Source organism: Stigmatopora nigra, chromosome 9 (assembly GCF_051989575.1).
Source record: "Stigmatopora nigra isolate UIUO_SnigA chromosome 9, RoL_Snig_1.1, whole genome shotgun sequence".
Classification (NCBI taxonomy): Eukaryota; Metazoa; Chordata; class Actinopteri; order Syngnathiformes; family Syngnathidae; genus Stigmatopora; species Stigmatopora nigra.
The window spans coordinates 1,724,657-1,749,432 of record NC_135516.1 but is presented as its reverse complement, the minus strand read 5'-3'; the positions used below and the strand labels follow the sequence as shown (position 1 = coordinate 1,749,432).

General features: G+C 43.0%; 1 protein-coding gene and 1 long non-coding RNA gene across 3 annotated transcripts in view; one reads left to right on the top strand and one right to left on the bottom strand.

The window, feature by feature from the left end:
- The window catches only part of catip (ciliogenesis associated TTC17 interacting protein), a 41,590-nt gene extending 18,826 nt beyond the window's left edge, over positions 1 to 22,764 (top strand). Inside the window, exons 5-9 of one of the 2 annotated variants that reach the window (XM_077724173.1) lie at positions 7,629 to 7,796; positions 10,532 to 10,656; positions 19,700 to 19,776; positions 21,121 to 21,188; positions 21,696 to 22,764. In XM_077724173.1, coding sequence (XP_077580299.1) covers positions 7,629 to 7,796; positions 10,532 to 10,656; positions 19,700 to 19,776; positions 21,121 to 21,188; positions 21,696 to 21,872 — 615 coding nt within the window. In that variant the 3' untranslated portion in view covers positions 21,873 to 22,764. Of the gene's footprint in view, positions 1 to 7,628; positions 7,797 to 10,531; positions 10,657 to 13,085; positions 18,405 to 19,699; positions 19,777 to 21,120; positions 21,189 to 21,695 lie in introns of those variants that run through there. The other variant, XM_077724171.1, reaches the window with a different exon arrangement.
- Positions 10,832 to 11,645, bottom strand: LOC144201490 (uncharacterized). Its single transcript, XR_013327348.1, has 3 exons — positions 11,506 to 11,645; positions 11,252 to 11,414; positions 10,832 to 11,115 (listed from the first exon to the last, which is right to left on the bottom strand). It is a non-coding gene; the product is annotated as an uncharacterized LOC144201490 (long non-coding RNA).
- Positions 22,765 to 24,776: the final 2,012 nt, after the last annotated feature.

Below are 24,776 nucleotides of genomic sequence, written 5' to 3'. Positions count from 1 at the left end.
CCCTATACAGAGCGTATACAGTTGTGGTCAAAAGTTTAGATACACTTGTGAAGAACATAATGTCATGGCTCTCTTGCGTTTCCAGTTATTTCTACACCTCTGAGTTTTCTCTGATAGATTGATTGGAACAGATACTTCTTTGTCACAAAAAACATTCATGAAGTTTGGTTCTTTTATGACTTTATTATGGGTGAACCGGAAGTCGTGATCAAATCTGCTGGGTCAAAAATATACATAAAGCAGCGCTAATATTTTGTAACATGTCCGTTGGCCATGTTCACTTCCATTGGGCGCTTTTGGTAGCCATTTACAAGCTTCTGGTTGAATCTTTGACCACTCCTCTAGACAGAATTGGTGGAGTTCAGTTAAATTTGATGGCTTTCTGACATGGACTTGTTTCTTCAGCATTGTCCACAAGTTCCCAATGGGGTTTAAGTCGGGACATTGGGAAGGCCATTCGAAAACCTTTATTTTAGCCTGATTTAGCCATTCCATTACCACTTTTGATGTGTGTTTGGGGTCATTGTCCTGTTGGAACACCCAACTGCGCCCAAGACCCAATCTTCGGGATGATGACTTAAGGTTATCTTAAGGAATTTGAAGGTAATCATCCTTCTTCATTATCCCATTTGCTCTCTGTAAAGCACGAGGTCCATTGGCAGCAAACAGCCCCACAGCATAATACTACCACCACTGTGTTTGACGGTAGGCATGGTGGCCTCATCTTTTCTCCTCCAAACATATTGCTGGGCATTATGGCCAAACGGCTCGATTTATTTTTGTCTGACCGCAAAACCTTCCTGCAGAAGGTCTTATCTTTGTCCATCTGATTAGCAGCAAACTTCAGTCGGTGCCGCTTTTGGAGCAAGGGCTTCCTTCTTGGACGGCAGCCTCTCAGTCCATGGAGATGCAAAACACGCTTGACTGTGGACACTGACACCTGTGTTCAGGCATCTTCTAATTCGATGCAGATCTGCTTTTTGGTGATTCTCAGTTGAATCTTCACCCTCCCGACCAATTTTCTCTCAGCATCAGGTGATAGCTTCATACCTGTCAACTGGTACGTTCTCGCCGTAATTGGTACAACTGAAAGCCCATTTTTATATTGGTACGCTGTACACATGAAAATGGTACGCTAAACGGTGATTTTGAGAAAAAAAAATAAATTAAGGCACTTTCTAGCCATTTTTCACCATCCGCCATTGTTTCTTCCCGGAAACGCATGTCTGCCAAGTGATATATGTACCGGCGCCTCTGATTGGCTAAAAAAAAAAGATCATGATAAACATTTCGTTTTGTAACACTTTCACCATGTGATTTCCGTTTCCTGTTCCCTTGTTTATGTTTACTTTCATTTGATCAGCTGTTTCTGGTCTGTTTACAAGTCAAGAATGTTCGTGATTTTTTACAAAAAAGTAAAGTGGTAAGATTTTCCATGTATTTATACATATATGTAAGGGCGAAAACAAAATTTGGTAAGATCACAAATGGTTCGAGGTTGACAGGTATGTAGCTTGCATTTTCTTCCTGATCGTGGCAGTGACAAAACGGTGCCATGCATTTTATACTTACAAACAATTGTTTGTGCTATTGCTCTTGGGACCTGCAGCTGCTTTGAAATGGCTCCAAATGACTTTCCTGACTTGTTCAAGTCAAAGATTCGCTTTTTCAGATCCATGCTGCATGCTGAGCTCCTTTTGACTTTCCCATTATAGCGTTTATGGGCATTTGTATCCAATGAGCCCTATTTAAATGGCCTCAGAGAAGCCACCAGCTTTAGTCACACATAATCACTCACAAGAAGTGAAGAGGCCATGCTATGAAGCTCAATTCACTGACACAACTTTCTAAGTCACCAAAATTGACACGTTACAGTTTTTTGTGTGTAATAATAATTTGTTACATTACATGTTATAGGAATTTGAATACAGCTGCGGTTTGGAGATCCCATGGTGGTAAGATTTTGAGTATGATGAAATTGGCTAACCTAATTCAGACATTGGCTACATTTTATAGCCCTCTTCCCCCATCCTTGTCACCTCTGCCACCACCATCTCCTTCCTCTCTTTACCTTGGACCGGAATTGATGGTTCTTCTCCCCATCCTAGCCCTGCTCTTCCTGCCTGGACCCTGCCCATGATCTCCTGATGATGCAGTCTATTGACGGCTTGGTCAACCTTAGCCTGGGCGTTCCACCTCCGGCCGGTGGGAACCTGGATGTTGGCGTTCCTTACTGACTGATCAGTGGATTCCCTTAGCTCAAGAACCAGCATAGACTACTCTTACCTGTAGCCCAGACTGACAGACTGATATGGCAGTTGCAGTGCATTCCTTCCAAAGTGGCCCGTTTTGGAAAGGTGGTGGCCACTTTCAGATGAATGAAGTGGGTTTTCAATCCATCATGCCCACGATGGATGAGGGGTTCTTGCTCATCTTCAAGGGCCACATTACTCTCCTGTAGAGTGTGAACTGGTAGCACCAGACCTTGAATTTTCCAGGGAATTGGGTTTGGTTAATCCTTGCTAGGCCATCATTGAGTTGTTTTATGACGGTCCTGCCCACCTGTTTATCAGAAAGCTCTGCAGTGTAATGCCTCCCCAGACGTTTAATGGGTTGCCCAGAGAGGAGGAGGATTCTTTCTCCCCCTAGCGTATGTTATTCTATCCGCTAGCGTGTGTTATGCTAGCTGCTAGCATATGTTAGGCTAGGCACGGCATGTTTTTTTAAAGACAGCATGAGCAAAACTAAGTTTGATAATGCTTTCTTGAGGTCAAAGGTACACTCTGATATCAAGATTTCGGCATTTAACATGCTAGGCTCCACTGTCAGTCAGAGTTGTGTATTCCGGGAACTTGATTCCAGCTGTGGCGAAAGCTCAAACGACAGTGCTGGCTGACACTTGATCCCAGTCATCCACCATCCATTGGAACTCGCGACATGCATCACTTCCAAGCCTTTGATTCTTCTCGTTATATCGGCATCAACAATTAATTCCAAATTGGCACGTAACTCATGCGACGCTGTTAGTAATCTGTTAGCAATCCATCAGCAAAGCTCTTAAATTGTGATCGATCCATGGCTTCAATCCATTTTCCAGGCGTTCACACCCACGTTGTGTTGTCATTCACGTCAGCCATTTCCTCTATATAGCGCCGATATGCTGTTTTAAGTATTGAGTGTTTTTCACGGTTAAAAGCGCTGCAAGTACGGAAGTCAAATGCCTTGCCACGCCCCTGGTATGTTTTGAATGGATTGACAATAATGCTTGGAATTTGCAGGGAGGCTATTTTTAGGGTGAACGTCCGCTCGGTTGTTCGCAATAGGTTGCGTGCCAGCAAGAAAAAACAGTCACTCAAGCAATCAGTGCCATACAAAAATTGAGTTTAGCGCACAGACAAAACGCACCGACTGTTTGGGCTCATCGACCATTTTAGAGAAAACTTTAAGTTAAAACATACCTTGTTTTCAATCATATATTGGGATGAAAAAGAACAAAATGTACGTATTTCACTACATTCTATAAATCCTGAATGACCGCTAGTGTGTGCCATTACTCTCCCCGTGCTTCAATTGTATGAGGTTATTATTATTATTATTATTATTTTTGTGTAACAGCTGCAGCTGCAGTAAAGGTTTTATAGCCATAAAATCGTTTTTTGTTAAAAGCAGCCTGCTATTGTTTCCCGACTCTCGTTTGTCCCTCCTGCCTTGTGTTAGCGCAGCTGCGCATGATTCAAAATTAGTTCCTGATTTGTTTATTTAAACCCCACTGAGTTTCATGTCATTGTCGGATCGTCTGCTACAATTCACTTACCATGCATCCACGTCACCTTGTTCCTTGTTTCCTAAGTCCGTGCTATTTTGTAAGTTCTCTCCTAAGTCACTAAAGTTCTGGTTATGAGCACGATTTGCCTCGTCCTCACCTGCTTCCCCGCGACTGGGTCCTAATTTATCCTACCTCGCCTCGACGTCTCCCGTGGACGAAAGAGAATGATCCGACCAAATGGAATTAGAATTATCTGGATTCGAACTCAAGGTATTATTTTCCTCAATGGAGGGAGAATCCCCAGCCCCATCGGCCCCGGTTGAACGCCTCAGCCATCTCTGTTTGGACTCAGAATTTTCTGATTGTGAGGATGACCGGGAGCTGATTGATTTGTGGGCTGGAGATTCGGTCTTGGCCTGTGATTACCTTAGCTGATTCGGACTTCGCCCGTCCAAGCTCGATTTGCCTCGTCTTCACCCGCTTCCCCGCGACTGTGTCCTAATTTCTCCAACCTCGCCTCGACGTCTCTTGTTGACATTACATTTTTGAGGGTTGGATTGATTCAGACAGCTGAAGGTGTCGGTAGAAAATTCTCAGACTGCCGCTGATACAACCTTTTTATACATATAACTTTCGGTTTATTGAAATTGTGTATGTTTTGTTTCATCAGGTATCAGATTGTTGTTTTGAACAATGTTTGATGTATTCATGGCAGTTGTGTGCTGTTCCATTTAGTTTTTCTGTAGCATTGATGATTTTTCCATTACGTGGTATAATTTTGACATGATACTGGTGTTAAAGAGTGGTTTAGGTTGGGTAAATCCACATAAAACCCCAACTTCACCTAATTCAAACACAGTGATCCTCGCTACTTCGCGCTTCAGCTATCGCGCGCGCAAAGCTTCGCGGATTTTTTTCAGGATTTTTTTTTTTTTTAAAGATATTAAATTAAAATTATAAATTACATCGTCCTACAAGGTGTGGAAAAAAAATATTCAATTAGAATTAGTAATTTCATCATTTTAAGAATTTTAAAACACAAAAAATGCACGTATGCGCAAAGCATCATGGGGGATTCCGGCCGCATCACGCCCGCATCACGCCCGCACCACGGCCGCATCACGGGCATAAGCGCGCAAGCTGATTGCTCACTGAATGTACTCGACTCCCCATTGGCCCATTCACCACGAAAGCCCAAGCTTCTCCCGATGCCCATTCTCAGTCCACGCTTATCTCGTGCTGTGCAGTACGCTTCTCGCCAAGTTAAGCGCAAAAGTTTTGTGAAGCCCATAGTGATGCCTCCCAAACGCTCTCCATCCCTTGGTGCTTCCAGTGAGCCGAAGAAAAAGCGAAAGATGTTGACCATTACCGAAAAATTGAGTTTATTGGACAAGTTGAAAGCAGGAAGTAGCTACGCTAGCGTAGCTCGACATTGCGGCCTGAATGAATCCAAGGTGCGGTACATAAAAAAGGAGGAGAAGAACATCCGCAAAACTGCTGCAACATCTTTCACGAAAGATGCCAAAAGGGTTGTGAACACCCAGAATAAGGTCATGGCTGAATGGAAAATGCACTGGTTATTTGGATCCGTGATTGTAGGGCGAAGCAAATCAGCCTGGACGGAAACTTAATCCGAAGTAAGGCTAAATCTTTGTTCGACGCCATGGTGCATGAGAGTGGTGACGACGACGTCAGCGTTCTGGACGAGGAAGAAGACGTCGACGAAGGTGATCCTCTGCCCGGTGCCTCAAGCCAGAGTAACCCAAGACCACCTACGGTTTTCACTGCCAGCAAGGGCTGGCTTGAGAGGTTTAAGCGGCGAGTCGGACTAAGGAACGTGTCGCTGCATGGAGATGCAGCCTCTGCAGACAGAGCAGCAGCGAGGCGCTATGTTGAGGATGTGTTTCCGGAAATGATAGAAGAAAATGGCTATGTCCCGGAGCAAGTCTTCAATATGTAATAAGACAGGACTCTTCTGGAAGAAAATGGCTAGAAGAAAATGGCTATGTCCCGGAGCAAGTCTTCAATATGGATGAGACAGGACTCTTCTGGAAGGGGATGCCGTCCCGAACATTTCTTTTCAAGGACGAACTTCAGAAGACAGGTTTCAAAGCCCACAAGGATCAAGTGACTCTGCTCTTGTGTGGCAATGCAGCAGGATTCATGCTGAGGCCCGGCCTGATCTACAGGTCACTTAATCCTCGCGCGTTGAACAACAAGAACAGGGCCTTGCTGCCAGTCTACTGGATGTCCAACAAAAAAGCATGGATCACCAAGGCCCTCACACTTGACTGGTTCTTCAACTCCTTCGTTCCGCAGGTAAAACTTTACCTGGCCGAAAAGGGACTGCCCTTCAAAGTGGTTCTACTCATGGACTGTGCAGGAGGACATGCAGCCAATTTGCACCATGGGGGGTGCAGGTGGAGTTCCTTCCCCCCAACACCACTTCCCTCATCCAGCCCATGGATCAGGGGGTTATCAGGGCCTTCAAAGCCCTCTACACCAAGGCGACAATGGAGGGTCTCATCACCTCCATTGAAGAGCCCGACGAGACCTTCAGCATCAAATCTTATTGGAAGTACTACAACATAGCTATGTGCCTGAATAAAATTCAGAATGCCCTAAAGGACATGAAAGAACAGACACTCATCTCTAGCTGGAGAAAATTGTGGCCAAACAAAATCACTCAAGACAATGAGGGTTTCACGCCTAGCGAAATCCATCACTCTGCCGTTGATAATGCTGTCAGGCTGGCTCGGTTGGTGCAGACTGAAGGCTTCTCAGACATGACGGCTGATGAGATTACAAATCTCATCGACTGTCACCCAGACCCACTGACAGAGGAGGACCTACAGGAGATGACCAAGTTGGCGAGTGAGGAGCAAGAAGACCCTGCTGCCGACGACGAGGGTGACGAAGCTGACGAAGGTGGCCTTACTTTAAATAATTTGCAGGACCTCTTTAATACTGTGTTGGGGCTACTGGCCAACACTTGTAAACTCGAACACAGGAACATACTCTGAGGCGGATGGGATGAAAGTTAAAGGCCACGTCTGCAGAGGCGGGGGAGTGGACCATCCTGAGGCCCGAGAGTGTGACTACTCTCCAAGCTCCTCGAAGCTTTCTCCCGCCGAAAAGCTGCTTCAACGGTGGTTTTATTGGAGATAAGACAAATCATAAAAATGGGAGGCGTTAATACAAATGAAGGAGGTGGAGTGCAAAAGGTGTAGTGCACATTTTAACCAATAGGTGTAAGTTAAATTCTATTCTAGTAACTTTTAATACATCATAGTGAAAAGGGTGCAAGACTAAATATAAGAATACATATATATTTCACAAACTGCCAAAGACCTCCAAAGAAGGGCCAAAGAAATGGACGATAACATGGTGAGGGCAGTCGAGTTCAGCAATCGCATCGATGAGGTCATGGCTGTTTACAGGCGCATCCTCACCGACCAAAAAAAACAACGTTCCCAACTCCCCATAACAATATTTCTTACGCGCCAAAGAACTGCGGGAGATCCATCCGGACTGCTACGATGTTTTTGAATTTCTGAGTTTTCTGAATAAAAGTTTACATTTATTACATTTGCAGTGATTTTTTTTGTATGCACCAACATAACACCTGCATTCTAACGTGGAATAAAACACCTGAATGAACAGCATATTATCCTGGTGGTGGTTTTGTGCACGTGTTATACGTTTCTATAAGCGTTTTTGATGGCGCCCGCCTACTTCGCGGAAATGCACTTATTGCGGGAGGTCCCGGTCCCCATTAACCGCGATAAGCGAGGGATCACTGTATATCAAAGTCTAAATTCTAGTTTAATGTAACATGTTTTGTGTTTTTGTGTGTACCCAGAAAGTGACAACAGACAGTGTTTCCTATTCCATGTCTGCTCTCAGAGGACTTGTAACTGAGGGTTCCAACTTCTTGCTCATGCGTATTATCGCACTGCGGAAGAAAATACCAGAGCATATGAGTCTGATCTCTTTTGATCAGAAGTTACAACTCACCCGCACTATATTTGTAAGTGATCACAAAAAGGAATTGTGTTTTAAGGTTCATTGTATGAATACAAATATTTTGACCCCTTGATATTATCTTCAGTTGTGAACTTTTGGACTGTAGATAACAATTTTCAAAATCACAGATGAAAAATCAAATGGCAGCCCGGTGACTTGACTGGTTAGCACGTGAGCCTCACAGCTTTGGGTTGTCATGTTCGCCTCAGACCTGCGTGTGTTTTTTCCCGGGTACTCCGGTTTCCTCCCACATTCCCAAAACATACATGGTAGGCTGATTGGACACTAAATTGCCTCTATGTGTGTGTGTGAGAGTGAATGGTTCTCTGTCTCATGCCCTCCGATCAGCTGGCCTCCGGTTCAGGGTATCCCCCACCTATGGCCCTGAGTCAGCTGCGATGGGCTCCAGCATCCCCCACGACCCTTGTAAAAATGAGAAGTCCTTCATTGTAATGTTCTGATTAGAAAATCTTAATATTACGAGATTAAAATCAAAATATAATGAACACTTAATGACAGATTTTACTATTACAAGATTCAACCCGTAATACAATGAGATTCTAGTCATTTTGTGCCTTATGTTCTGTAACGTGTACTGGAAGTTGTTTAACATCATGGGTTTCTACTTTTATCAATGTTAAGTCTGTGTGACCACAAAACTGTTCTTTGTATAATTTTAGGAGATTGAAATAATATTGAGAGTAAAAAATTCGTAACATTACGAGATTTAAGTCATTTTTATTGTTTTTACAAGTTTTTCTTGGTTTCGGGGACAACAACTTTCAGCGACGCGTGTGCGCGCGTGTGTGAGCACAACATTCCATTTGATGTAATATTAGAAGATTTATATCGGGAATAAAAGTAATAGATTTAAAGCGTTACATTACTTATTTTTACGTCACTTGAATCAGTAGTTGTTCAGGGTCCTCAGACATCGACTTTGGTGACATTAGATTGGTGTGAAAAATTTGATTTACTTGGGGGATTTATTTAATGAGAACTCTATCTTGTTAAGTTAGGGGACATAGATTTAAATTGGAAGATTTTTAGCTCGGGCTATGCCTAGATTAAATTTTCAATGCAAAAAGTGTGCTGCAAAACAAAAAGGTTTGGGAAACACCTCACTAGTAAATGTCTTTTTCATTGAATTATCGGTGATTTGGTGTTCTTGATCACATTTGATAAAATGCTGTCGACTTTGGGGTCATACAGTAAAGTAAGAAGTATTGAATACACGTGTTTAACAATAGTTCTCAAATATTGGCACAATAGTGCTAGTGGAGCTTAGTGCAGTGCCAGGTGTCTCGCGCATAAACTTTGTGAACATGCTTTATTTTGCCTTTGTAGAATAACAAGTATTTACATATTATATATTTTACTGTCGATGGCATTCACGCTCTTTGGCGAAGAGAGCCATACACATTTCATGTTTTCAAACAATATTCCTTGAGAGCCATACACAGAATTTAAAAATAAGAATACATGAAAATGTGTGCATGTATTAATCATTTCACCCCTTGGAAGTTAGAAAAAAGTCTCTGAATTCTTTTGAGAACATTTTTCACTTGCTAATCAATGAGTATCAATGAGAGTATGCATGCAGAAAAGTGTAATGAAGAAAAATGAATTAAAAATGCGCTAGATTGGAGCTTGTTTTTTTTTCCGGACTTGGGTCTCTCACCAGCGATGACCATATTTTACCACATAGGTTAGCGAAGAGCCATATACACCCATCAAAAGAGACGCATATGGCTTACTCTCAAGGGTGGGCACATGGAGTATTGGTATTATCTGTTGGGATTTTAAGCACCATGTATGTGCACACAATGATTTAAAGGGAAGTAAACATACTCTTAAGAGACAACACACAAAAACAATAACCAGAAATTGACAGAAATGAAAGATCGTGGAAGATAGTATGTGTTGTGTTTGGCTACACTGTGATTAGGGTGGATGCAGTAAATAGGCGGTGTTTGCTGTTTCTATAATGTTGCGAATGGAAGGCATCAAATAAAATTATATATCCAATCAATTACAGAGATTACACCATAAGGGAGTTTATATCCTGCTTATGTTTTTTCACTAAAAAGGTGCCAAAAATTATTGTACCTATAACACCATCATACCATTTCTAGTTACCGAGAGTAAGTGAGAGGAACAGCAAATGAAAACAGCTGCTATGCACAAATCATTCAAGCTCATACTAATTCTGTTTAATGGACGCAGAATACTAGGCGATACCATACAATGAGTGATTGTCAAAACAAATGTCCTTAATTTTCTATCCTGCTCTTATATGGATTGCTAAATTGTAATCTTTTGGTTATTTCCGCACATTTAATATGGTAAAATAAGGGTCCCTCGTATAATTTCGTTCTTTGAATTGTGTTACTTTTCTATAAACATTTTTTGTCATTCTATGGAACGCACATTTGTCATAGTTGTTTGCATGTCATACCGTTTTGAGAGTAGAACTTCCAGCTCATCTGTGATAACCCAATATGGAGCGTGCAGCAAGGGTTCATCTGAGTATTCCGGAAGCCTCTTCCATTAAAAGAAAACATGCATGCTAAGGAAATCGATTACCTTAAAATGTGCCCTTGGATTGACTGGGGACCAATTTGAGGTATAGGTGTGTCACAAGTGGTCTGAATTGAAGTTCAATGCCAAGACCCGAAAAGTTAGACTTAGCAAATTATCTATGGGTCTTTGTCTGAATTTGCATTTCTTTGTCATTAGCGAGGGCTAGAAGATAAACAGATCGAGATTGAGGGGGAGACTATGGAGGTGTTTGGAATGGAGCGAATTGTTCATTGTGTGGATGAAGACCCTACTACATGGCAGTGCTACTTTTTACCTGATGGGTAAGATCCATTCTGTGAATGCATTCATTTGATCTGAATAACATCTATATTGCATATGCCGGCAAGCATGGGAGCTTTCCAATTTTATAATAATCACCATAGGATGCACTCAACATCTGCATTGCACTATTAAAAATGTTTGATTGTTCAAGAATGTATTGTGGTGACTGTCTAACTATCTGTCGCAGGAGGTGGGGCCTAGGTGTTATGATCGTAGGGGGAGGACCTCAAAGCAGACAAATGCACAGAAGCTGGACGTGGAACTTTCTGTTTATTGAAAACGTTCCAGAGACGGGTGAAGGCACAAAGGAAGCAGTGTAGACGAGTTGTTTAATGTAGCGTGGAGGTTGGTAGCTGAGGGGTCCGTGGAGAGGTCCAGAGTAAAGGTACAAGATGTAAGGTCAAGATCGTGGTCATGTTCTGTGGTCCGTGGTCGTAGGCATGAGCGTGGTCAGAGTTCTGGAACAAAAACGAGGTCAGAGATCAGGTTAAGGCAAACAAGAAGGTACTCAAAAGTAAACTGACGAAAACGATCCAGCGGCATTGTCATGCTCTGGTCGGCTTTTAATACTTCTTGCTGACTGATGAACCGCACCTGGCACTGCTTGAGCCATCAGGCGCTGGACCTGTAATTGGATGGCAGGTGCAACCGCCCACCAGTCTGGCCCTGACAGTATCCCCCTTCTCTACGCAGGCCACCTGGCACACGACCTAGGTCCTGCAGGTGGTCCCGGCGGTCTCGTCTCGACCGGTTTGACCTGCGAAAAATGAAAGGTGGGGTGGGTGGGGAGTTGTTTTGGCTTCATTAGTTGCACGGCGCACAGGTTTAACATCCGTTCATTTTCGTACGGGCCAATGAAGCGGAGGTACAGCTTCTGGGACTCGGTCCTAAGAGGGAGATCTTGGGTTGAAAGCCATATCTTGTGACCGATGACATAGGCCGGTGCGGAAGGATGATGGTGGGTGTAAGAGCATTGTAGCGCAGCCCGAGCATGTTCCCAGATCAGGACAGCTGTACTTGGACTTATGGAACCGCAATATCTTCCTCCAGAGAAGTGTGTGTGTGTATGGGGGGGGGGGGGGGGTAATAACCAAGGGAACAATCAAAGGGGGACCAGTTGGAAGATGAATTAGGGTGGGAGTTTTGAGCGTATTCAATCCAGGGAAGCTGGTCGCTCCAGGTGGTAGAGTTGGCATGGGCGGTGCACCGAAGTGCTGCCTCCAGCTGCTGGTTGGTGCTTTCACACTGACCATCAGTTTGAGGATGATAGCCAGAGGAGAGGCTCACTGTAATGTTAAGAGCTGAACAGAAGGCAGATCAGAGGTGAGAGGTGAATTGGGGACCCTGGTCAGAGACGATGTGGGCAGGAATTACATGCAGACGGAACACATGCTGTACAAGTAGGTCGGCCTCCTGGGCTGAGATTGGTTTGCGGAGGGAAATGAAATGTCCGTTGTAAAATCAGTTAATTATAGTCAGAAAAGTGTGTCACCCTAGGACGTAGGAAGACCTGTGACGAAGTTGATCGCAAGGTGAAACCAGGGATGACTTGGAATCGGGAGTGGACGGAGTAGACCGGAACTTGGCTTGGTGGAGGACTTGCTGCACACAGCGCAAATCCTCCCTCGTTGTTGGCCAGCAAAAGCGTCGGGGTAACATCATCAGTGAGCCAGTCTCTTGGGTGGCAGGTAAGGCGAAGTGTGGGTCCGCTCAACCACCCTGGAACGAACTGAGGTCATAAAATAAATGTTATTGTGCGTACCTTGTCTTGGATCCATCTCAGAATCTTGTGCACTCAGGACCTTATCCTCCAGACCAGTCCTCATGTTTGCCACAGGAGGGTGGTGGAATGGTTGGGGGCTCCTCCTCAGAGTCCATGGGTGGGAAAACACGGGGTAGTGCATTAGGTTTTCGGTTATCAGATCCTGGGACATAAGAGAGTAAAATCACCGACAAGAGGATGGCTCACCTGGCTTGACGGGGATTCAGCCTCCAGGATGACTTGAGATATTGCAAGTTCGTACGGTCAGTCCAAACCACAAAAGGGTGGTTTGCCCCTTTTCAGGTGGTGCTGCTATTCCTCTAAGGCCAGCTTCACTGCGAGCAATTCCCAGTCCCCAATGCTGTATTTGGGTTCTGCTGGAGTCAGCCTATGGGAAAAGAAGGTGCAGGGCTGCACTTTTCCATTCCACAGTTTGCGCTGAGAGAAGACAGTGCCGACCCCTACCTCCGAGGCGTCAACCTCCACCATAAACTGTAAAACAAAATTTCAAAAAGACAGGCTTATTTCAAGCGGCAGGCGGTCAGTGGCAGTAGCTCCCTCGGTCCTTACTTGTATTCTGTCTTTACTTTATACTTTATAATTCATACTTAAATGTTTTACGACTCCAGACTACTACAAAGTTATTCTGTATATTTTCAACCCCAGCCTCAGTCTGCGGAAGGTCCCCTCCTTGTGGAAAACTTCCTACGTGGTCCCAGTTCCAAAGACTGCAAACCCCAGGGAGCCAAACCACAGCCAGACCAGAAGCACCTCTCCCCCCTCTTTCTCCCCCTCCTCTTCCTCCCCCGCTTCAGACCGGTCTCTGCATTACTGTCAATCAGGTGATAAAACAGCTAAAGAAGATCGAGGAAAGGAAGGCTACCAGTCCAGACACTCTCAGCTCCAGACTACTGAGAGAGTGTTTGGATCAGCTTGGCAAAATGATTCTGCATATTTTCAACCTCAGCCTCAGTATGCAGAAAGTCCCCACCTTGTGGAAAACTTCCTGTGTGGTCCCAGTTCCAAAGACTGCAAACCCCAGGGACCCAAACCACTTCAGGCCAGTAGCATTAACCTCTCACCTGATCAAGACATTGGAGAGAATCATCCTCAATCATTTCAGCCCCCTGATGAATGCAGAGCTGGACCCTCTGCAGTTTGCCTACCGTCCAGGCATTGGGGTGGAAGATTCTACCACCTACCTGATGCACAGGGCTCTTTCACACGTGGAGAACACGGGAAGCACGGTGAGAATGATGTTTTTTTGACCTCTCCAGTGCGTTCAACACCATTCAGCCGGTCCTACTGAGAGTGAAACTGGAAGTGGTTGGAGTAAGGAATCACCTAGCCGCATGGATCGTCGACTTCCTCACTGACAGACCACAATATGTGAGACTCCAGGACTGTATGTCTGATGTGGTAGCTTGCAGCACGGGGGCCCCACTAGGCAGTGTTTTCCCCACTCTCCGCCCTCTACACATCATGTAGACTTCAAACATCATAAAGATACCTGCAACAGATTCCGCAACACGGTTATTTATTTATATATTTATTCATGTATTTATTTATTAACTTGTTATCTATTTATGGTCTAAATTGACTTCCTCACTTACAAACCACAATATGTGAGACTCTAGGACTGTATGTCTGATGTGGTAGCTTGAAGGACATTGAAGATGAGACGTGGCTGGGTCTTTCAGCATGACAATGATCTCAAACACACAGCCAGGGCAACAAAGGAGTGGCTTCGTAAGAAGCATTTCAAAGTCCTGGAGTGGCTTTGTAAGAAGCATTTCAAAGTCCTGGAGTGGCCTCGTCAGTCCCCAGATCTCAACCCCATAGAAAATCAGGAGGGATTTGAAAGTGTGTTGCCCAACGACAGCTCCCAAACAGAAAACATATGGCCTCCGTTATTGCCAAAAGTGTACATAACAATGATGCACGCAAATAATTATTTAGTTAACCACAAGTTATCCTACTTGAAAATATTAGAGAGGCCTGTAAATGTCAACATGGGTAAACCTCAACCATGAGAGACGGAAAGGTGAGGGGGGGTGGAATCACATTCTTTCATTTTTAAAGAATTTATTTGCAAATCATGGTGGAAAATAAGTATTTTATCAATACCAAAAGTTCATCTCAATACTTTGTTATGTACCCTTTGTTGAAAATAACGGAGGCCAAACGTTTTCTGTAACTCTTCACAAGCTTTTCACAATGTTGCTGGTATTTTGGCCCATTCCTCCGTGCAGAAATCCTCTAGAGCAGTGATGTTTTGGGGCTGTTGTTGGGCAACACGGACTTTCAATTCCCTCCACAAATTTTCTATGGAAGGAGATTTTGACTCGAAATCTCTCAATACATGGACCCATTCTTTCTTTCTTTTACACAGATAAGTCGTCCTGATCCCTTTGCAAAAAAACAGCACCAAAGCATGATGTTTCCACCCTCAGGCTTCACAGTGGGTATGGTGTTCTTTGGATGCAATTCAGTATTCTTTCTCCTCCAAACATAAGAACTTGTGTTTCTACTAAAGAGTTCTGTTTTGGTTTCATCTGACCATAACACATTCTCCCAATCTTCTTCTGGATCATCCAAATGCCTACTAACGAACCGCAGACTCGCCCGGATACAGTTTGGTAGCTCTGGCTGGTCCACTCTATCACTAGCCCATCACAGTTTGTGAAAGCCATGACATGTCCCTATAACAACATATCTCGAAGGACACCATTTATGGAACTGGAACACTGCTGGTGCATTGCAGAGGTGAAACGCATTATCAGGTACTCAAAATGGCCCAGGGACTTGGTGAAAGCCGTTTTCTTTTCATCCCCTCCCAAATGTGGACAAGATGGTAGAAATTGCAGAGGTCCAACTTAGTATAAATGCAGGCTCTACTAAGTGGGGTAAAAGCCGAGTCGATGAGAAGAAAGGGGGATCTGTTCTTAATGGTAATTTCGGTTAGGCCTCGGTAGTCGACGCTGCAGAGTTGCGAGCCGTCCTTCTTTTACACAAAGAAAAATCATGCCCCAATCTGGGAGGAGGATGGACGGATGAGACCTGCTGCTAGTGCATCGGAGATATAATGCTTCCCTCTCGGTCTTGGAGATGTTTTAGAGCCGGCCTCTGGGAAGAGCGGCACCAGGCAAGAAGTTAATGGCACAATCATAAAGGTGATGCAGAGGAAGGGCCATAGCATGCTTAGCGCCCCCCCCCCCCCCCGTAAATACTGTGAACTTGAAATTTGACAGGTTGTCTGGTTGATCGCTTTCAACAGTAAACTCTCTCATTGTTATAATTTTGAGAGCGAGCGAATCCGGCGACCAAACGTCCGTGCGACGAAACATCTGTTCGACCAAATGTCCATTCGACCAAATGTCCATTCGACCAAATGTCCATTCGACCAAATGTCCATTCGACCAAATGTCCATTCGACCAAATGTCCATTCGACCAAATGTCCATTCGACCAACTGTCCGTCGACCAAATGTCTGGGTACCGCCAACTCCTAATAATGTCAGTGAGCTGCGAAGCTTCCTGGGCCTAGCATCATATCATTTTGGATCATGAACACGTGTTGCTCGCTGCCACAGTATGTGTTATCTAGACTAACAGGTGCCTCAATATTCCACAATATTCACCCCTTTTGTAATTTCTAACTACAAACAAAATGAGCAAGGTCATAATTCATATCAGTTCAGTTCCTTGAACTTTCTATGACATGGGGGTTAGAGCTGTCCTGTTTCAGGAAAAAGATGGCAGAGTTTGTTGTGGTCTTTTTCAGCTATGCCTTGAGTCAGGCGGTAAATTATTGCGTGACTCGACATGAACTGCCTCATGACCTGGCACCTCCTGCCCTGCCTGGTTTGAGACCCAGCGACGTTATCATTTTGAGGTACATCATTTACCAGGGAATCGTTATTGCGCGGGCTGACGCCCTCTCATGCCATCCCTGCATGACAGTGCCCCCACTGTGAATAGCAGCCTACAGCGGCTGGTGCCCACTTTTTTCTGCTCTAGCTAATCCTTTTTGGCAATGCAAAAACAATCTGCCAGCTCCTACATAGATTCTACAGGCCTAACTGCCGACAAGACGTGGAGCTGTACTTGCACTCCTGTGAATTCTATCCGAGGCAGAAAGGACCGATCCTGCACACAGGAAGTCCACAAGGTGGGGGCCTTCTGTAGACTGAGACTGAGGTTAAATATGCAGAAGCACTCTTTCAAGTTGATCCGCAGAGCCCCCCAGTAGTCTGGAGCTGATCATCCTTGTCTGGATCCTCCTAAGAGGTCCTATCACCCGATCAGCAGCAGCAGAGAGGCCGGTGGTTTACTTCAAAAAACACAACTCTCACGCTCAAATAAGGATGGAATGCTCTGTCTGGAGTGTCGCCTCTTCTACTGGCCCTAAGGTCCACTGCTCATAGCTGATCCCACGTGCATGACAGCGGAGGCACGTCTAGGATTAGCACAAAGAAAGCAAGCCACGCGACGGGTGGAGTTGAGTCGCAAAGGTCGCAAAACAACAAAGCGAAAAGCACAAAGTACAAAGCAAAGTAGAAGGGAAAGCATTGAGAAATATTTAAATGCAATTTAAAAAGATAGAAAAGCAGTGAAATACAAAACGAGCAAGAGTGGATGGAGCTACTGTTACCGGCTGCCACTTGGTCACGGCTGAACGGCTCCAAAGACGTCTAGGACTAGCACAAGAAACCAAGCCACGCGGTGGGGGTCGAGTCACAAAGGTCGCTACCGGATGCCACTTGAGCAGCGCCATCTTGGTTGCAGTAGCAAGAAAATATATAGACACAAGAAAAATACATTTTAGAGCTAGATAAAACTGGAACCTTCTGCTGACTGAGACTGAGATTGAAAATATGTAGAATCACTCTTCCAAGCTTATCCGCACACTTCCTCGGTAGTCTGGAGCTGAAGAATCAACAGTACAACAACAACAATCAGACATCGGCATTGTCGTCATCATTGACTTGACAAAAAGGCTAATAGTCATCATACCCTCAGCTGTGTATGACAAAATTGTATAGTGCTTCTCCACAAGTCCGCCATCCCAGGCAAGACCCCTTAATTGACATATTCAGACTTGTTCGCACTCCGCCACGATGGAAACATCCCATCACCTCTTGAGCGCCATCAATCCGGCGACTGCAAGTTTCCTCACCGATGTCAACAAGAATAAAATGTATCACTTACCTCTCACTGTCTTCTTACTTATCCTCCCTCAGTCAGCCTGTAAAAGGCAGATCCACGCCAACAATTGTGGGTAATGGATTGGGCGTTTGTCAAAAAGATACTAGGAAGCGGGGCTCGGAGTGGTTGTTGTTGTAGCTTAGCCGCAATGGCCGCCCGGCATCCGCTCTTTTGCTTCCTTTCTCTTCGCCGTCTACGGCGTACTTTGGGTGGGTTGGATATCCACGGATATCCCGGAGGTCTCCGGATGTTCTCGGGGATGTCGAAGGTCAGTTTGTAGTAAGTCGTGAAATTGGGTATCTTGCCTTTCAACGAACGAACTGGAGAGCAATGATCCGCTGCACCCGTGCGCGCCACCATCTTGAACTCCCAGTAACAGTACAACACTCCCGATGCTCCCTTTCCGGCCTGGTAAGCGCTGACAGCTCTTCTATGTTATCGAGGAGAGATCTCAATTTCCCCATAATAATAGATGGAATTGTTGGTCTGAAGCATCACTTCTTCACCCTGCCGGACCTTGTCCAGCTCTGGATTTCCAGCGGCATTGAGGTGTTGCTCCTTCTGCTGCGTATTGTTCACAGCTGATCCCATGTGTATGACAGCGGAGGAATGGCTGAATGGTTCCAGAAAATAACTAGCAGAAATAAACTAAGCTAATAGAACAAAGAAAGTTATAAAAACATTAAAGTAAAAAGTAGGAAGTACAAAGGAATGTATTAAGAAATATTAAAATGTAATTAATAAAGATATAAAGGCTGTAAAACACACAAAAAACGCCATATTGATTTTTTTTTATTGTCATTGTACAATTACAGGTAAAGTGGTACCTCGACATACGAGCACCTCTACAAACGAGCAGCTCGAGATACGAGGAAAATTTTCGAGCAAATAATTATCTCTAAAAACAAGAAAAAATTTGAGATGCGAGAAAGCCAGGTGGCGAAGACATGAGAGGCTGTTTATCATTCTAGCACACTCTTTTTTGCTGCCTCTTTCGTGTATAACATATCTATGAGCACTGGCCGGAGCGTTGCATTTTTTGTGTTTTTTTTTCCTTCACTCATCGTGAACGCCGGAGCGATCGCTAATACGAGCAGTATAGTATATTACTTCTTGTTGTTTGCTCATAAGAACATCATGGGGACTGGCTCTCTCCCCGCAACTCCTGAAAATATGAGAGGGCACCTAACAGTGAACTGGGTGAAATGGGTAATTTCAAAAAAGCAGAAAAAAAATTCACAAATCCCTGCTTTCAGTTGTGCAGCACCAAAATAATTCTGCTGGCAAATAGTTTCAAGAATGTTTCTTGCATAAATAAATACATACAGTGAATAAACCGGATCACCCAATGCTATAAATTGAGCTAACTACAGCGTTACAGGACTATATCGCGTTCTCAATTCCTGTTTATTAATAGGTAATGTTCAACCATAGGTAGCTTGAGTGACTAGCACGTCGGCGTCAGAGCTCTAGGGTCCTGGGTTCAAATCCAGGTCGGCCTACGTGTGTCCTTATAAGAATCAGAAAATACGAAGCTGGCATTTTTTTGTTTAATTCTGACCGTGGCTAATTTCACTTATATAAAAGAAATAAATGTAGCTCAAGAGGTGGCGGCCCGGTGGGTGAGAGGTTAGGGCGTCGCCCTCACAGTTCTGGGATCCTAGGTTCGAATCCATTTTGATCCACCTGTGTGGAGTTTGCATGTACTCCCAGGGCTTGCGTGGGTTTTCCCCAGTTTGCTCCCAATTTCCCAAAAATACATGGTAGTCTGATTAGACTAAATTGGCTCTAGGTGTGAGTGTGAATGGTTCTCCCTCTCCTTGTTCCCTGGCTGGCCACCATTTCTGGGTGTCCCTCGCTTATGGCCCGAAGTGTGCTTGGAGAGGCTCTAGCACCCCCCGCGACCCTAGTGATGATAAAGCAGTTCAGAAAATGAATGAATGAATGTTCAATCATATGTGAAAAACATTTGATTCATAACCATGTCTTGATTTTGTGACTGTTCTTCCAAAAACAAAACAAGCAAAACAGGTAATGTCACAGATTATATAGTGTAAATAATTGTTTCCTTAGGCATCTTGCTAGCAGATTGCAGGTGGGATCTCCATATACAATGAGGCTGTTCCAACTCCCATCACAGAAAGAAGAAGGTAGTGTATTCTAATTTCACGGTGTGTAGAATTATTAGGCAAGTTGTATTTCGGGGATTAGATTTAGTATTGAACAACCATGTTCTTAAAGAACCCAAGAGATATTAATATGAAGTGGAGTGTGGCTTTTTTAGTTTTAGCTATATATATGTAGGATGTGTGTGTGCAGGTGACCATTACTATGGATAATTATTAGGCAACTTAAAAAAAAAATATATATATACCCATTTCATTTTTATTTTTAACAGAGAAAACGATATACAGTGTTCCCTCGCTACTTCGCACTTCAGCTATTGCGGACTCAGAGCTTTGCGGATTTTTTTCAGGAAAATAAAAAATTTAAAGATATTAAGTTAAAATTATAAATTACATCATTTTACAAGAGATGGAAACAAAATATTCAATAGGAATTAGTAATTGCATCAAAAAAAGGCCAAAGAAATGGTCAATAACATGGTGAGAGTTCAGGAATCGCATTGATGACGTCATGGCTGTTTACAGGCGCATCTTCACCGCCCAAAAAAACAATGTTCACAACTCCCAATAACGATTTTTCTTACGTGCAAAAAAACTGCATAATTATCTTTAGGTACAAGACCAATTTCGAGATACGAGAAAGCCAGGTGGCCAAGACATGAGAGGCTGTTTCTGATTTTGGTGCACTGTCTTTTTTGCCTCATCTCTTTCGTGTATAGAAGATATCTACGAGCACTGGGCGAAACGTTGCATTTTTTTGCGTTTTTCCATCACTCAATGTGAATGACGGAGCGATTGCTAATACGAGGAGTATATATTACGTACATATTTATCTATTTATATTTATTTATTTATTTATACTTATACACCTGTGTGTCGCTCCCATTTTTTCTATATATATATAGATAGTGCTGTTTACGCCAATCTAGCGGCTGAAGTTCTTTTGTCAATCCAGCCGGAATGACGGCGAGCACCAAATTAGTTGGAGAAAATCGTTCGCAAGACACAGAAGAGGCTGCTGTGCATAAGAACTCGTCCGGCTATAAATATTTACGTTTTCCATGGAGGTCTTCCATTTTGACCGCAATTTTCGCCAAGCAATGCCAAGCAATGAACAAGTCAATAACTCAATGCTTGTTTTGCACCTCCATGGTGTTGACAGATGCCCTTAATACAATTTGGTGCTCGACTGTCGTGTAGAAACACTTTCGTCACTGGCCATGTGACTTTCTTAAAGCGGTACACGCACCGACACAGGTTTTGTCGAGGGAGCTCGGCGCAAGCGCATCTGGACCCATCACTACTGTATATAGGATGAATTGGCTTTATATTATATGTGCTGGTCTCACTCATAGTTTGTTTTCTCAGCTTATGAAAAAATTCCTCTGGTTTGGGAAGAAGATATACAGATGCGTTCTAAATTCTTGGACAGAAAGGTAAGAATTATTTTGTAACTCAAGTAATGGTGCTATCAGGACACTACTCAAGTAGAAAGCTCAAGTTAAGTGTCGTTTGATCTTAAATAGTGCCTTTAGTACAACAATAATGACTTCACGTACACTGAGTCATCAGTTGTTAAATTGATTGGGGCTGATTGGATAAATAAAATTAGATTTTAAGTAGATCGATCAGTAAAAAAAAAATCACCAATCTTGCCACCAATGGTGTGGTGTCTAACTTCAGTTATCCATGGGTCATGGCAATTAATAGTAGCAAAAGGTGCACTTGTTGGGTATTTCCATGTACAAGGTCCCAACATAATATTTACAATTCTGTCGTCTGCTGTTCTTTGCTATGTTCCCACCTTCTGCCTTTCGAGAACTTACTAATTTCATCGACTTTGTATGAGAATCAATTGCACGACAAGAATAAAACTTAAATAAAGTCTCTGGTTGCCTTGCATTTTTTTCCAAACAAACTGTATGTTTCTGTAATTGTTGCAGGAAGACCTGAAGGCTGATCATGCTTCCTATTTAAAAGCAAACCCAGAGATCCGTGCGCTCATATCTGACTTCCTGCAATTCTTGCTACTCAAGAAACCAGATGATGTCTTCGAGTTTGCCAGAGAATACTTCCTTCCCTTCACCTCTGACACAAATTTGGGGCCCTCATCAAACTAAAATCTTATTTTATCGATTCCTTTTATATACACAACCGCCTTTTTCACTAATCCCAATTAGCTACATTCATTCATTTTCTGAACTGCTTATCCTGACAAGGATCGCAGGGGGTGCTGGAATCTCTCCCATCTCACTTCACAGGGAAAAGGGCGAGGGACAACCATTCACACTCAGTCCTACCTAGGGGCAATTTAGAGAGTCCAATCAGACTAAAATGCATATTTGGGAAATTGGGAGCAAACCAGAGTACCTGGAGAAAACCCACACAGAGCCTGGGAGTACATTCAACCTCCACACAGGTGGACTGACATGGATTCGAACCCAGAATCCCAGCACTGTGATGGTGACACCATAACCTCTTGATCACTGGGCTGCCACCTCTTTAGCTACATCTATTTCTTTAATATACATAAAATTATTGGCAATATTTTTTTTTTTTATATGGCGCCATAAGGCGGCAGCTGGTGGCTGCTTGTGTGCTTTGAAGCCCCCCACCGGCCTCTCCGCTCCTGCTGATCAGGTGATTGGACTGCTTAGGAGGATTTAAGAAAGGAAGATGATCTTTAAAACCTCCAGACTGCGGATCAGCTTGAAAGAGTGATTCTGCATATTTAACCTGAGTCTGGAGAAGGTCCCCACTCTGTGGACTTCGTGTGTGTGGCTCCAGTTTTTTTTTACCTAGGTCTACAATGTCTTGTGTCTGTCATGCTACTGCAACCAAGGAAATTTCCTGAATACGGGATGGAGTAAAGTTCTGATCTTAAAAATAAAAAAAATTAGGTGCATGGTCCGAATTTAATTAGTTTTGCAAGCTATGTATTTTCTGACTGTTATATTATGTTTACTGTATAACATGTATTTTTGTCTAATAAAGCAGTGTTTTGCAACATGATTGGAGCTAGGGTACACGTTTTGAATTTGAAAAAATCTCAAGGACACCACCATCTAAAAATCTTTTATTTTAAAACTGGGTTGTTAACAACAGTCATTATCATCAGTTTTATCAGCATGAATCACAAAAAAATCTCCAAAATTATTCCAAAATCAAAATTTTCACACTGACCTAATGTCACCAAAAGTTGATGTCTGCAGATCTTGAACAACTTTCGGTTACAGTGATGCAAAAATAAGTAATTTAATGTTTTTGATCGCATTTTTTTATCACTTTTCTCCAAATATTATATTACACAAAAACATTTGTGCTCACACAGACTTTACATCGCCAAAAGTTGATGCCCGAGAAACCAAACAACTTCCGGTACATGTTAGAGAAAAATAAGGAACAAAATGACTGTTTCACAACGTTCATGGTATTTTGATTTTAACCTTGTAATAGTTAAGTTTTAATCTCGTTACTTTCATATTAATTTTTCTCTTTGAATATTACATTTTATAACTTCTTGCGATTTCCCATTGTTCACGGCACATCGGTGTGCCGTGGCACAGTGGTTGGGAAACACTAATAGAGTTTATGTTCACTGTACGTGTACTATTAATGCCAGCATCCTATTAATTTTCTTTAGTTGGAATAACCACTTGATATTGAGCAAATTTGGATTCCTCATTAAATTTCCTTTTTTCAATAAGTACTGTTCAGTCTTGTTGGATCAGTTCATATTATACCCATGGACCCTTCAACCCTGCACCATAGCAAGATATGTATAAGAACAGTCCTGATTCTTCTGTCTTCGACAGTCGTTCATCAAGGAATTGTCTGTTTCAGTGTAACAATTTTCATCTGTTAAGTGGTGTGTTTATGTGCACGTGTGCATATGTTTACACATCACCCAGACAGCACACACCGGGAAAAAACGCTCACACAATCCAACAAAATTCCAACATAATGTGACATATTTATAATTGATTGCTGACATTGAGGGGACGCACCGCTAATGGGGCGCAAAATAAAACATATGAAGGTGTGCCATGCGCCGCTGAAATGTGTCCCCCCCACAGCCGTTGTAGATGTAATACCCATGTTTGTCCACCAGATGACGACAAGAGCCCATTCTTCCAGGGCCGAAAGCCGTTCACTTAGACTTTTACTTTGGGCCTAATATGTCCCACATTGCATTTGTACAGTTTTTAATGGCTTAATAAGGGGAATTCAATAAATTAACGGAAAAGGAAATGCATTTAATTTTGGGGGGATTTTGTAGCTTGGATCTTTTTCGTATCTCGAATCACTTATTAGCATATAACAAAAATTCCTAACCTGAAACTTTTAACCTTGAGGCAGTCGTAAGTAGAGATATGACTATATCAATAATCGGGTGAAAATTATATTGGTGCTTAGCGTGAGAATTTTTTTGATTATTTTTGAATGGGAAAAATTGATTTCAACCCCCAAAACACTTTGATCAGCTAACCTCCTGGATTAAAGTATTTTGAACATTCAAAATATTCTGAAATAGTATTAATATTATTTTATCCTCCAAAAGCTAGTTTCCTTTAACTAAGAGCCCTTTGAAATCCACAATTGCTCAAAAATGACTATTTTGGTCTATTCCCAAATCCAAAGCTTTTTACCAAATCAACCTTTTACTAAACAGATTTTCTATCCTCTTAATATACATTTCATTTTAAAACCCAAAAAATGAATGTGAAAGCATTCGCATAACCTTGCATTCCTTGCAGACCATGTATTGTTCTTATTCTGAAAAATCCAAACAGAAAACGCCATAAGCCGCTAACTATGACATCCACTCTTGCTGCGAAAGCAGCATTGTTATCTTATGTTTACAAACCAGCGAGTCAACACTTGAAACGTCGCCTCTTTTCCCCTGTGCCAAAATACAACGCTTTTTAGAGAAGACAACCATTAAACAGTCAAATTAACCCCTCTTCCGATATTCAATTACATCACAATATTTTTCCAAGACCCCATATATCCAGAATATGTAT